Genomic DNA, 14,387 nt, shown 5'->3' on the forward strand with positions numbered 1-14,387 from the left:
TTAAATATACTTGAAGAACAAGTACAAAGCTTTGCAATATATTAGTTAAATTCATTGATTTAAAATTATTATTTTTGGAATCAAAAAGTTAAACGAAAAAATGTAAATCGTACTTTGGCGCCAACATGTTTTTTTAATTATTGCAAAAAAAATGTAATTTTTTAGTCAACTGTTGAAAAAAATGTTGAAGTCATCTTTTTGTTTAGCGCTTTTAATAATATATTTGTGTGTAAATTATTCATTAAATGCATCAAATTTTAGCGAAAGTGATCAATGTAACCTACAAAGATTCGAGATACGAATTATTACTGTATTAAAGAATTTTTTGTTATTTCTCAAGGTATTAATAAGGCTTACTGAATGCTCTCTTAAATATAATATTGATAGAATGGTTACTTGTGTTCCTAGTATAAATCATTTCATGAAAATAACGGATGAGTTGATAAAGAAAAAAAGTAAAGCGCTTAGCAGCAAAGAAAATGAAATAGTTTCAAGAGCACATTGTTCCTCCGATTTAACTTCTTTATTTAAAGAATTAAATGATATTATAGATATTTGTTTGAATAAAAATCTTCAAAATGGAATGGTAAAATCTTTGCACGATCAATTTTTCAAATTGCAAACAAAGTTATACTTTCAAATAACTTTTTTTAATATTGAGGATGTACTTCCTAATTATAATGAGAGAGATATTTTATCTTTATTTCAAAGAGTTAGTTCTGCTGCTGCCTATTCAATAACAAGATTAATGGTTGCTGCACCTATTCAAAACTTAGACGAAGATAATAATATGCCAAGAGAAGAAACTAGTAGAAGTAAGAAAACTGATGGAAAATTTGAAACTAAAAAGCAATATAGTCAGTTAGAATTAGAAGAAGCAAGTAGAGCTGCTGATCTGAATGCTCATTTAATGCTGGGATGTTGCACAGACGGAACTTGTGGTAGTCTTGAGCAAAAAAGTAAAATTAAAGTCAAAAACAAAAAAAGTGGTGGAAAAAAGTTGAAAAATACTGTTTTAGATGAAGAGGAAAATTTACAAGGCAAGCCTGGCCAAGAAAATAATACAAATTCAGAACCACTTATTTTTCAATGTATTGAACTTCTAACTCAAATAATTCATAAATTAAGTCAAATAGCAGAACTTGAAGAAAAACTCATTGTTGCCGTAAATATCTATGAAACAGCGATGCAAGGACTTATGGCAAATGCTGAAATATTAGTAGACAAAGGTTTGAAAGAAAGATTATCAAAATTGCGTCCAGATATGAAGTTTCAATCTAGTAGCGAAAAGGCCATTTCAGCACTGAAAAGTCAATATGGAGCAAACATTAAAAAAATTTCTGAATCTTTATTTAATAAATACAAAGAACAAGCTGATAAAAAACCTTGCTTTAAAAAACCAAATGGACAATGCCACCATTGCAAGCATTGCAATTCTAGAATTGAATGTTGTAAAGATGGTGAAACCTATTCCATTGATTAATCAATTGAATAGAGTTTCAAGCCGATTAATGCTTAGATTTATTTTCAATGATTTTTCTCCAAAAAAAAATATGCCTTGAACTTAACCTTAGAATAACTTTATGACAGTATTAACGTTTAATAAAAATTTTTCAATTGTGTGAATATTAAAATAACGAAAAAAGATAATAACAATAATTCTTTGAGAATATTTACACTCAAAATATTAAATTTTTTTGTAAATTCTAAAAGTTAAAATAAATTATCACTACTCTTGAAGAGCTATTCGTTATACTTAAAGGTTGTAAATATTGATTAAATATATCTGCATTAAAGTGAGAATAGTCTTCGAAACTAATATTTCAAGTATAATTTTGCGGAAAAAACAATCAGTAACTGGATTCAACTCCCGTCTCGTCGCTTATATTTAATGTAAAAATTTACATAACATGCAAAGTAAAAAGAATAATAGAGTAATATAAAATGATATGAGGTCTGAAGTTTTGTATTTAACTGCTTCTTGCATTATATTCTTTTTATATTTTGAGACGATTGGCACAGCTGAATTTCCTAGTATTAATGATAAACCTCAAGTAGTTGAACAGAAAGATTTAGAAAATATCGAGAGTCGACTGCTAACGCTCAATTATTCTATTTTTTGTCAGTTAATGTACCTTATTAAATTGTTGAATTTATTCAATTCATTGAATAAAACATTTACGACGAAAAATTCTAAAGAGCTTGAGGTGCTCCTATCAGCTGAAGAGAATGTCAGAAACAAACATGCTGAGATTCGGAATGAATTGCTGAAAAGGGGTGTTGATTTATTATCTTGTATAAATGTCAATTCAATTAAAAGATTTTCAGAATTAAATAGCAAACTTGCTAATTGTATGTATAGTGATACATCAAATTTCATCGAAACAGTCCTAGAATTAAATGAATTGACCTTATCTTTAATGCAATCCATTACTAGTTTTCGATTAGAAACATTTGTTTCAGATGGATTTTCAACCGAAAATGTCAGAGATTTGTTGCTATCCATTTCAGAAAATTTTTCAACTCTAATATTGGATGTCTCACAACAAAATGAGAATCAACTACAAAGAAAACATACGGATGAAAATTCGACAAAAAACTTTTCACCAAATTTTGTTGATGGAGATCTATATCTCGAAAACGCTTCTAACACCCCGCAGTCTTTCCTCCAAGGAAAAAAGTCAGTTTCTAGTGTATCTAATCAGCCAGACAAAAATAATCAAAATAACGAACCAGGAAAAAATAAAAAAAGTAGAGGAAAAAATAGAAAAAATGTATCCAGTGTTGGAAATAAGAAAATAAATATGCAAGTAAGCGAAGAAAATAAAAGAGGCGAGTTTAAAGGAGCTGGCCCAAACAATTCATCAAGTAGCAAAGAACAAAATAATGCATCTGGATCGAAACCATTGAAGTCTGAAAAAGGAAGTAATAAGGAAACACAGGGTACTAAAAAACAAACTTCGAAAAAAAAACACTTGGAGAACCATGGTGATGATCGCCAGCCTCAAAATGTTCTGGTACGGCATGCAGAAAGTGTTAGATTGGATGCAAGCGGAGGAGCAAAACAAAAGGTTAGAGGTGATACAAAACAATCAAAAAAGAAAAATCGATCAAATTCAAGAAGTTCGCGCTCACCTTCGCCAAGACCACATACTTCTGCAAGATTACAAGCTGGTTCGTCTTCCTATCGACGCTCGCCTTCACCAAGACCACATACTTCTGCAGAATTGCAAGCTGGTTTGCCTTTAAGAATCAGATCTAAAAGTAGATCTCGTAGAAGATCTAGGAGCCGTAGGACTTCTTCAGCTACTCGAAGGTCGGAATCTGCCGCACGAGAAGGTCAAATAGAATGCAATAAATTGGAAAGTTATTCAGCATTGTTTTTGGTGCAAGAGGCAGAGGAAAATTTATCAGAGTTATTAGCACTCGAAGCCGAATTATTGAACTTATCATATGATTTATACAAATTATTTCTAGAAATGAATCAAATGTATCAAGAAATCAAGCATAAAGGATCTAAATTTACTGCAGTCAAAACTCAAATCAAAATATTGAACACGGCGTTAAAAGAATGGCTACAAAAAATGGATTTTGGTAATCATGAAATAAAATACGTTTTTTTGAACGCAAGGGAGGTAATTGCAAGTATTCCTCCGTCTGTTGCAGCAAGGCAAGGGCTTGCATCAAGAGTTTGTGGCTCCAAAGATTGCTGTAAAGTAAATCAGCCTGGAGACAAACATATTGTTGGATTTAACAATTGTGGATGTGACAAATGTGATTGCAGTTGCATTTTTTGTTCACCATATCCGTATAATTCGGAAAAGAGATCAATTTATGATGTGGATTAATCTATATAGGCTTTAAAAAAGTAAAATTACAAACATATTACTGAAGCTTAATCAGAATATGGGTCTTATTTGTGTTATTATTCATTTATTAAGCAAGTTTGTTTATATTATTAATTTTCTGTTCAGTAAGATTTCAACTATTGCAAAACATTTTATTATGAAAAACAAAGTATTGATTATTAGAAAGTTGGAAAACGAAGTTACAATATTAAAACTATATAAATATTATTTGTAAAATTAGTTATTAAAATATTTCTATTACCTTATAACTTAATATTATTCAAGGATGGATATATTTATCAGTCTAGGAATTAATAATTCTATTTAAACATGTTAAATTCCAGGCTAAAGCTCATTAGTGTGGTTAATTGATCTGAATCTATATAGCTTAATTTTAAAGAATTCAATTAATTTTAAAAGATAAATTGAGAGTAGTTGTTTAATAATATATTAATTTATAGAAATTCGTGCTGCTTATATAGGTTGATTTTTTAGACTCAATGTAGAGACTAGTTGATTTTCAAATCATTTATCTTAGATAAAGTCTAGAAATAAAATAAAGAGATTTATTACAACATAATTGGCTTTTATTTAACAACATCAATATTTGCTAGAATTTGAAACAACTTAAATATTTAATTCCTTGAAAATCAAGTGGTTCTTTGTTTTCAATATAATAAAAATATTTTATCAAAAATAATGATTAAACCTGAGAAATTGTAATAGTTTAGTGATGATAGAGCAGCTTACAGAAATATTTTCTATATTCTACTCAGAAAATTATAAATTTCATTGAATATAAATATAATTCCACATTATTGTACATATTTTTAATAAAAAAAAAAGCTTTATTCAAAACTCACTTGTAGGGAATACGTTGAATTACTCAATTTATAACAATTCAATGATGAAAATGTGTCGGAAAATTATCCAATACATGTAGAGTCAGTGAAAAGCATTTGGTTTGTCTGGCCTTCATTCTAGATTTGTATAACGCAAAAGATAAGTATAAATTTATTGGGCGGGCAGGCATGTTAAATTTTACATGACAATCTATTATAGCCCTAATCATAAATTGAATTTATATAAAGAATGAAATTAAATGTAAAAGTATCGCTCATTATACTGATTACTTTCTTGTTATTTTCAGTTTTGTATTCAGCAAACATACCAAGTAATGATTCGGAAAATATTTCAGAAAATAGCGAAGAAGATGCACTAGTTAAATTGTCCGGATTAAATTTAAATGTATTTGAAACAGAATTTTGTATGGAGATACTAATAAAACTCGTGCTTATTATTTATACATTTATATTAAAGTGTAATGCAGTGTTAGAACCTGAAGAAAGTCTTGAATCTGTTAAAACAATACAAGTGATTATGCTTTATGTAGAGAAACAATCAGGCTTTTCTGACAAGAAAAGAATGATACCCTTAGGTAGACTGAAAGAAATTAAAGAAATTCTCCAAAAAGTAATTAAAGCTGATTTACTGTATCAAATGGATAATTTTGGAAGCCAAATTTTTAAAGTTGTAATGGAACGGTATAATGAAATAATCAATCTATTGGAAATTTTGACTGATTTGTTAAATTCAATGATTAATGAAGAAATTCATTCAAGTTTTAATATTATAGCAAAAAACTTGTTATTATTTCAATACAAATACCGTTTGATGCTTAAAAAGTCTTTAGAATTATATAGAAAAATGCCCAGCAGTAAATTTTTGAAACATTATGAAAGCGTGAAGGAAACAGCTAATTTCATTTCAACTAGTCTACCTTGTCGAATAAATATACTTGAACCAGTTGAGAAATTACTGAGTAAACATGAAAATTTGAGAATAAAAAATTCACCTGGGATAAATAAAGCAGGTAGTTATTTATTATGTGAAAAAAAAATAAAGGAATTAAAAGAAAGAAACAAGAGAAAATTCCCGAATGATTTTGAAACAGATAGATATATATTCAAAATCGAAACTATTGTTAATTTTTCGTTAGAAATTGCTTTGTTTGCAGTTGAAAATTTTTTCTTTTATAAAGGTGAAATTGCAAATCTATTTTTTAATAGACATTTGAAAATATCTAATAAACTGCAATGTGAAATGGAAGCAAGATCAACAGAACTGTTACTTTCAGAAGAATCAGCACATCAAATCAAAATAAATGTCAGAAAATTTTTAGGTTTTGATTCATTATTAAAAACTGATCATTCAATATTCTCATTTGAAAGTCCACTAAATAAAGAAAAACTAATAATAAAACTTTTCCAAATTATAGATAGATTAAAAGTAATATTGCTTTATTTAAAACAGGAAATTCAGGGTAAAAGCCCCAGTTCTTATACATTCTTTTTATTACATAATTTAATTGTCTATTTTGAAGAAATAATAAAAGATTTATTAAGTGCTATGTTTGTTCTTGATAGTCAAGATTGTAATTATTTATTAGATTTTATAAATAGACGAAGCACGGAATTATTAGCAAATGCAAGAAAATTTCAGGCTAAAGGTTTAACAGTTAAAAAATCACCTGCAAATCAAAGGATGAGGCCGGGCAGATTTAAAAATATTGAGAGTGCTTGCAGAACATCAAGCCCTCATATAACTGAAAATTCTCAAAAATTAGATTCTGCAGGTGAAGGAGATAACTCGAAAAAGGCAACAAAGAGCAAATCTAAGAGAAGGCAACTGAAAATGGAATTCTTATTGGCCCAGGAACAGGCCTCAGAAAAAAAGTCTGTTATTACCGATGTCATCAAAGAACAAAAAATGGGGAAGAAAAAGCAATCAAAAAAAGATAAGATTAAGGAACGCGCAGAAAAATGGCAAAGAAAAAGAGAAAAGGAAGAGGAGGAAAGAAGAAAAGAAAGAGAAGAAGAAGAAAGGAAGAAGAAGGAAAAAAAAGAAAGATTTGAGCTTATTCGTCTTCAAAGGCTTGTAACCTCAATTGAAGAACAATATGAAGCAGTAAATGTGGAAATTGAAAGAAGATATAGTTTGAAATCATTGTTTTTGAATGTCTTTAACTTATTAGCTAACTTTATAGAGTCTGAAAATACTCAAAATGATATAAACAAAAACTCAAATGAAACTTCTGAAGATACCGAAACAGTTTTAGCAAGTCTTGAAGAAGAAAATAATTCTAGCCATTCATCAGTTATAATTCAAAACAGTTCGAGTAGTATGGCAAAAAGTAAAGTTTATAAAAGAAGAGCGGATGAGACGCACAGAACGCCTTTAGCAGCTTCAACATTGGATCTAATTACAGGGAATAGAGCCACTAATACTGAATCAAGTGCTAGTGGCTCTAAAAATTTCGGGGGCATAGTTAAAGATAAAGTGAAGAGCTTGGAGACTACAAACACTGAAAGTGAAGACAAGGTTAGAATTAAGAGTATAAATCCTAAACTTAGTCATAATCAGAGTATGAACAAGAGCAGGAGCAGAAGCAGAAGCAGAAGCAGAAGCAAAAGCAAAAGCAAAAGCAGAAGCAGAAGCAAAAGCAGAAGCAGAAGCAGAAGCAGAAGTAGAAGTAGAAGCAGGACTCGGAATGGGAGCAGGAGTAGAAGCAGGAGCAGAAGCAATTTTGGAAATGAACGTGGAGATATTTATGAATCAGATATTTTAGAGAATAATGAAGTTGCACAGAATTTTGAGTCAAAGTTCTTAAAATTGTTTTCGAGTTTGGAATTAAATGTATCTGAAGATTCAACTCAAAAAGAGCAAAGTAAAAACCCGTTTCTTTTTAGTTTCTTTGATTTAAAAAATTTAGATTATTCAAGTTTTACAGAAGAAACTCCAATATCTGACTTAGAAAAAGCAATTTCAGAAATTAGTATTGAACTTGAAAGACTAAACAAGGATGTAATTCCACTTTTAACAGGCAAAGATCATGATATTGTTAAGACTTTTGAAAAAAGTTTAATTAGTAAACTAGTCAAACTACTAATAACGTTAAACAATGCTTTGCGGAAATACAAATAGCATATTCAATATTACCTATTTTTAAATTTGATTTCTTATCTTAGTCCGGATTCAGTTATTATTTCATACATAACTGAAGATTAGATATCAGAATTTATGGTAATTCAACTAAACGAGTATTAAGTGATTAAAGTTTACGGAAACTTTTGGAAGAGGTTATAAATGTTCACTTCTATCAGTAAATTCTTCCGAGAATAAAACTATATTCACACAACCTTAAAGTGCAAATTTGCAATCTTATGAATATCTTTTCAAATTAGTTTTATTTTCACTCTACTATTAATTTTGAATATTATCAATTGAAGATTTTATATAAATGCAAAACAAAATTTGAATATTTTATTTTACTATTACTTGACTCTAAAATATGTTTTTGTACTTAACTAATATAAATTTTTCAAAGTTGATAAATCAGTTCAATATTTGAACGCTGGAATAAATTGAAAATTAATGTGATAATAACAATTATTTCGAATAAAGTGACTATACGAGTAAATTTGCTAATTAAATATATTGTTGAATTTTGATAATAATTTATAATTAGAAAAAGTAACTCTTTAGATAATTTAGAAATATTTTATCTCAAGAAATTAATGTATATAAATTTTATTCATATTTAATCCTTACTACTTAAATGTCAAAATTATAATATTTTATTAAAATTTAATTCAATTGTGCCATGTAAAAAACGCATGTGTAGAATAGTCTTATGCAGAATGCTAAAGTTCAGATTTATTGTTCATTATTTATGAATTTTTTGTTGCTGATTTCAAACGCGCTATTTTTGTCTTCTTTGTTAATCTGCTGCTTAGATGTTTCGAAAGTATCAATTTCCTTACAAAAATACTAATAGCGTGTGATTTTGCAGAATTAGAATTCTAAAGAATAGGGAATCTGTTATTTTCGTATAATAAACTAGTCAAATTTTTGGGAGAAAAATATTAAAGCTATTATTCTAATTAGTTAACTTGCTTCTATTAAGAATTATAAATGAATAACTCTTACAAAACGAATTTTAAATCTCAGATCTACAATCTATATGATTTGGATATATTCTTTTTATTCGCGCTTCCTCTTGGTTCTATTTAGTAGACTCAAAATAATTCATCATGCTATAGATAAGCTTATTCTTCACCCATCTTTCGACCAAACACAATGTAAAGAAAGTAGAGATTGAAATATTAGGATGTATTAAACCAAATTTTAAAGACTAATATTCCTCAAGCTTATTAAAAAGAAATTTGGAAGAACTTTGCAATGACTTTACTCGCCTTAATAGAACAAAAATATTAATTTCCAATATTTTAATACACAATAAATCTTTAAAAAAAAAAAAAAAGTTAAACTACAAAAATTCAGGACTTTTTTTAATAAAAAAAGGATCGATAATTGAAAAATGTTTATTTTCGATATCAGAAATTTTTCCTGAAATTAAAAACAGAAACGAGCTAATTATGAACAAAAATGAAATAATAGTATTTTATAAAAGTAAATAACTTTTTTCAAAAAAAAAAAGATTTTGTATTGAAAAACGCGATTTGATTTTTACAAGTTTTATCAAATAAGCAATAGCGTAGTTTTGAAATATAACCTAAATTTGGTATTTAACTTAAATTATTCAATTAACTAAAATCCCCTATTATGTTTTGAAAAAAAAATATCAATTTTTAGTGGTACCTCTATGTATTTAAGGGAAAAATTTAAAATTTTTAATAAAAAAATTGTATTAATAATGAAAATATAATTTACAAAGCTAGATATATCCCAAAAAAAATAGCAATAACCAAACATAAAATTAGCAAACTTTTTAATTTTATGAAATAAAGTTTGAACTTGAAATATATTTGTGAAAAAAAACACAATTTAAGAATGATATTTTAAGTAATTTGATAATCAGTATATATTTTCGTAAATGTTACCAAAACTATAGAAGAAAAAGCTGTTTTATTATTTATTTTCAAAAATGATTTAAATCAATATTGGAAATATTGAAAGTCGATAAAAAATTGCTAAAAACCTTTCCGAAATATGAATGTATGGATCCAAATAAATTAAGAATATCTGACGGCCAAATAAATTCAACTCTGAAGTTGATATTTTAGACAAGAATTAGAACTTGCATTCACAAAAAAAAATTTTAATGAACCTTGCAAAGTTGAACGAGGTGTTCTGAGCAATCAATTCAGATAAAGAATTATCAAATCAAAAATATTTACAAAAAAAGTCAGAGCTTAAAAAAAGAAATTTCGGGAACTTCAACGTATTCGACAAATTGGCGATATTGATTCTAATGAAGCTACTCAAACACAAAAAATTTAAGAGAAATCACACCCAAAATATTTGGTTAAAAAAAGCATTAGATAAAACATGTAAAGGAAATTTAGGCGAAGAGACAGGATTAGGAGTGCAGACATAGAGTTGAGAGCTCAGGCATTATTCAGAATGCAAACATTAATTTGAATCCTAGGGATAGCATTATTCTTGTTTCTAAATCAAAAAGTTTTGAAAACAATTATAAAGGTGTGGCAACTTGAAGAAAAATCAATAGAAGAAATATATACCAGGAAAATAAATAAAAAAACCAAAATATTAAAAAGTTAAACAAATATTTCTCATAAAAAGAAATCAAAGCTGAAACTTAAATGATGCTGAGTCTGAACTAGAATCTGCATCTACTGATGAAAATGAGCCTAGAGTTACTTTTGAAGAAGCCTCTGAAGAATCGGAAGTAATGAAAAACTTAATAGAAAAATAAATTTGTAGCCGCATAAAATATTAAAAACTTTCAGAAAAAAAAAGTGATACTCTTCATTGAAAAGTTCGGATTCAAAAACAAGTTTTAAAAATAGATCATTTAGCTAAACAAAAAAAAATGTTAGAACTAGATAAATTGATTGCTTTTCAGATTGTTTTAATGAATTTAATAAGGAATTGCCTTGAAGCATTTGGAAGAGCAATACCAAAATCACAAAGTATATCAAAGCTTCGTTCAATACCAAGAAAAATTATAGAGAAAATATAGTATCAGAAGTAGAATTTAAATCTGAACTATAAAAATAATTCACTGAAGAAACTAAAAGCTATCTCAAATGAATGAAACTTTTTCCATTATCCCGAAAATAAGGAAAGTAGCAGTTTGAATAAAAAAAAAATTGACGTAGACTTTTTTTTAAATTTACAAGTTCTCGATTTTTTGTAGATTTTAGCATATACAACCTTGTAAGTAACCACTTTCGCGGTGAAGGCATGAGTAAAAGAAATCTTACAAATCACAACTAGCAACATTTTTTCTAAGTGGAAGTAACTTCATATTGTAAAATTAATTGAAAAGAAATCAATAACTATATTTCAGTGTAATATTATTAAAAAAGAAAGGGAATAAAAAATAATAGTTTTTAGTTATTTGTGTGGAATACATAATTAATGAATGATTTGAAAATTACAAATTTACATATTTTTGTTGTGTATAAATTAATCGAGAATAGTCCGTGTGAAAGTAAACATAATTATTGTATATACTTTTGTTGTAGATTATAATCTTATTATTTATACTATTGATTACAAAAATTAAATTAACAGATAGAATTCTAATTTTAAATTGACGTAACTAATCATCTATGTGATACCGGGCTTTTAGGCGGGTATGATCAAAAAAGAAGTGGTCATAGAAAAAAATATTAATTGATTTTGTGTATATTCAGATAAAACCAGCAATTATAATAACTATTATTATCATTATTATATTATCTTTTTTATTTAACCTATTTTAATTATGGCTAAATCAAGTATTGAATATTTCTTAACCAATTTATTTCTGAATTAATTAAAAAAAAAAAAATCTAAGCATCTGAAAAAAATCAAGTTTTTGAAGAAAAACCCTAATGATTAAGCTTTTAGTTTATTATTACTCTTAAAGAATGGCACCTTGTTTGTTTTGCTGTTTTCTTTCTTTAGTTGAAACAAAAGCGATTGAATGTTTAATTAAAGGTGATAAGATTGTTATTTACAGGCTTTGACTAATTTTAGTGGCTTAAGTTGTAGTGAAGAAAGTTATAAGAGCACAATGAATAGCGTATTTTGCAGTAAATAGCTTTCACAACTAAATTAAGTGTTATCAGAAATTAATTGATGCCGGAATTTAGAAAATAAGATTATCCGTTTTTTTTTGAATAATTATGCATAAATTATACTAAATAAAAGATTTGGTTAAATCTGAGAAATTAAAGAAGTTATTCCAGTTTAAATCTCAAAAATTAGATTAAGAAAGAAATAAAGGATTTTTGAAGTATGCATTTTTAACAAATACTAAATTTCAGGTTATCCTAAAATAACTTTTATTTAAGTAAATTGAAGATTTCGCAGGAAATTGATGAAAAAGATTATTTCTTATGAGGAATTACTTTCTCAATTAAAACAAATGATTGGATAATTCATTGATATTAGAAATTATTGTTATTAAATAGGCAAGGCTATTGAAATTTTAATTAAATTTTTTGATTTAACTGTACGCAACCCAGACTCCGATTTATTTAATTTGATCTAACAAATTATTTAGTTGTAAGAAATAATAAAAAGAGGTATTGAATCATTTTGTGGTAAATTGATAAGGAAATGCATTTGAAGTTAAATCTTTTCTTTTGATTAATCCCACTAATCAACCTAAAGATTTGCAGGACTTATCACAGAAATTATTTAATCATTTTATTAATTTGCTTAATTTTGGGCTAAATCAAATTTACAAAATTTAACTTCATCTATTAGAGAAATTTTTGGCAGCCTGAGGTTTTTTTAAAGTTCATATTTTGGAATCAGAATTTGAGTAAATTAAAATAATTTCAATGGCCTCATAATGGAACAAGTTCTTTAGAAAAAAAAAATCAAAGTTAAAAAAAAAAAATGAAATATCTGAGAATTGGGACAGAATAAAGAAATTAATGTTCAAAACTTAGAAAGATATGAAGAGAATACAAGAACAAAAGAAATAGAGAAATTTAGAAGAATACTATCAAAGAAAATCTAATATGAAAAATATGAAAAAAAATAAAAAATAATAGTAAAATGCTGCAAGAAGATTTCTATGGTTTACAAAATAAATCAGAATATTATTGAGGTGTTTATACTGAAACAAAAAAAAAACAGCAACATTTAACTTTAATAGAATGTACCAAAAATTTAAAAAAAAAGTTGATAAGTTATTACTCATTAAATACTAGTATTACAACAGCACAATTATTTAAAGATATATATTTCTGCAGCTTATAAGACTATATAAAGATCAAGATCAAGCACGATAAACAGTAAAAAGTCTCTCCAATGTTCTTCTAGTTCAATTTGAGTTATAAGTAAAAGGAATATTCAAGTTAAAAGAATATTAAAAAAAAAAAAAAAAAAAGGTGAAAAAGTGTTTACGATGGTTCATGCTGTCAAATTTAATATAATTTGGCAATTCATATAGATTGATCGGTTAATAAGAATTAAATTAAATATATTTATCACTAAAGAAAATGTCTCATCTAATTAATAATTCTCTATTTATAGACTTTATCTAAATATATCTCAATGAATTTGTGCCAATTCTTGAATATTTGATAAATTTGAATCTGTTAAATTAATTTAGCACTCGAAATTTGATTTATAGTAATCATTGTAAAATCAATAAATTTTATGAGAATCGTGTTAGAATGATCAAAAAAATTAAATTATTACCTGGAAAAGATTAATATTTAATTTTTAAACTAGTAATTAATTTCAATTTTGCAGCTGTATCACAAAAGGTAATATTAAAAGCTGGAGAATAATTAATAAATTTTGAATTAGCAGGCTATTTATATTATTAAATTGGAAATTTTAACATCGATATTGAAAATTACATGATCTATCAATTTGAAAATAAATTTTCAAAAAAAATAAATAGAAACTAACTTTTAATACTTAAAATTTGCTCAATCTAGAAATATTGTTCATATTACTTTTGTAAAAGAAAAGCAAAATAATATTATAAAAAACTTCTCGATTTGCTTAACAAGTTAAAAGAAATATTTAATTTTATAAAATGCTTAACATCTTTAGAGCATATTGAAGGTATGATGTAGATAAACGGATAAAAATATGCAAATTTTAATTATATTCTCTTTCAGGATATTAATTATTTTCGTTGATGTAGCTCAAATACATTCGAACCATTGAATATTCGACTCAGATTGAGAATCATAAGTTGACACGGAAAATTTTAGCAAAACAATATTTAAAAAAAATGAGATTCAAAACTAACTATTTTGTATTATAAACTAAATTATTATATAAATTTACCAAAAAATTAATATATGAAAATTAGTTCTTTTTTATTAATCTAATTAAATTGTATAAAAAAGCTTACAAATATATTTCAAAATAATATAAACTATGAAAACTTAAAGTTAATCTTTTAATTACAAAATTTAGATAATCAAAACATTAAGAACAAAGTCACTATAGCAACCTCCATTAATTTGTTTTATTATTACTAGGTTGAAGCTTGATGATTATTAGATAAGGTTTTGAGGCTTAGAACGCGTC

At 26.5% G+C, this 14,387-nt stretch overlaps 3 protein-coding genes across 3 annotated transcripts; all 3 read left to right on the plus strand.

Annotated features, from left to right (window-relative positions):
- Nucleotides 1-181: 181 nt before the first annotated feature.
- ELE39_003279 (signal peptide protein) lies at nt 182-1,483 on the plus strand (the record flags this gene model as incomplete). Its single annotated transcript, XM_067346265.1, has 1 exon — nt 182-1,483. One exon carries the CDS (start codon nt 182-184, stop codon nt 1,481-1,483), a length of 1,302 nt encoding a protein of 433 aa, XP_067199859.1.
- Nucleotides 1,484-1,949: 466 nt separating this feature from the next.
- On the plus strand, nt 1,950-3,848 carry ELE39_003280 (signal peptide protein; the record flags this gene model as incomplete). The annotated part of the gene is made up of 1 exon (XM_067346266.1): nt 1,950-3,848. One exon carries the CDS (start codon nt 1,950-1,952, stop codon nt 3,846-3,848), a length of 1,899 nt encoding a protein of 632 aa, XP_067199860.1.
- Nucleotides 3,849-4,940: 1,092 nt separating this feature from the next.
- On the plus strand, nt 4,941-7,832 carry ELE39_003281 (uncharacterized protein; the record flags this gene model as incomplete). Its single annotated transcript, XM_067346267.1, has 1 exon — nt 4,941-7,832. The coding sequence occupies one exon, from the start codon at nt 4,941-4,943 to the stop codon at nt 7,830-7,832; it is 2,892 nt and encodes a 963-aa protein (XP_067199861.1).
- Nucleotides 7,833-14,387: the final 6,555 nt, after the last annotated feature.

Source organism: Cryptosporidium sp. chipmunk genotype I (assembly GCF_004936735.1).
Source record: "Cryptosporidium sp. chipmunk genotype I strain 37763 chromosome Unknown contig_50, whole genome shotgun sequence".
In the NCBI taxonomy this organism is placed as follows: domain Eukaryota; phylum Apicomplexa; class Conoidasida; order Eucoccidiorida; family Cryptosporidiidae; genus Cryptosporidium; species Cryptosporidium sp. chipmunk genotype I.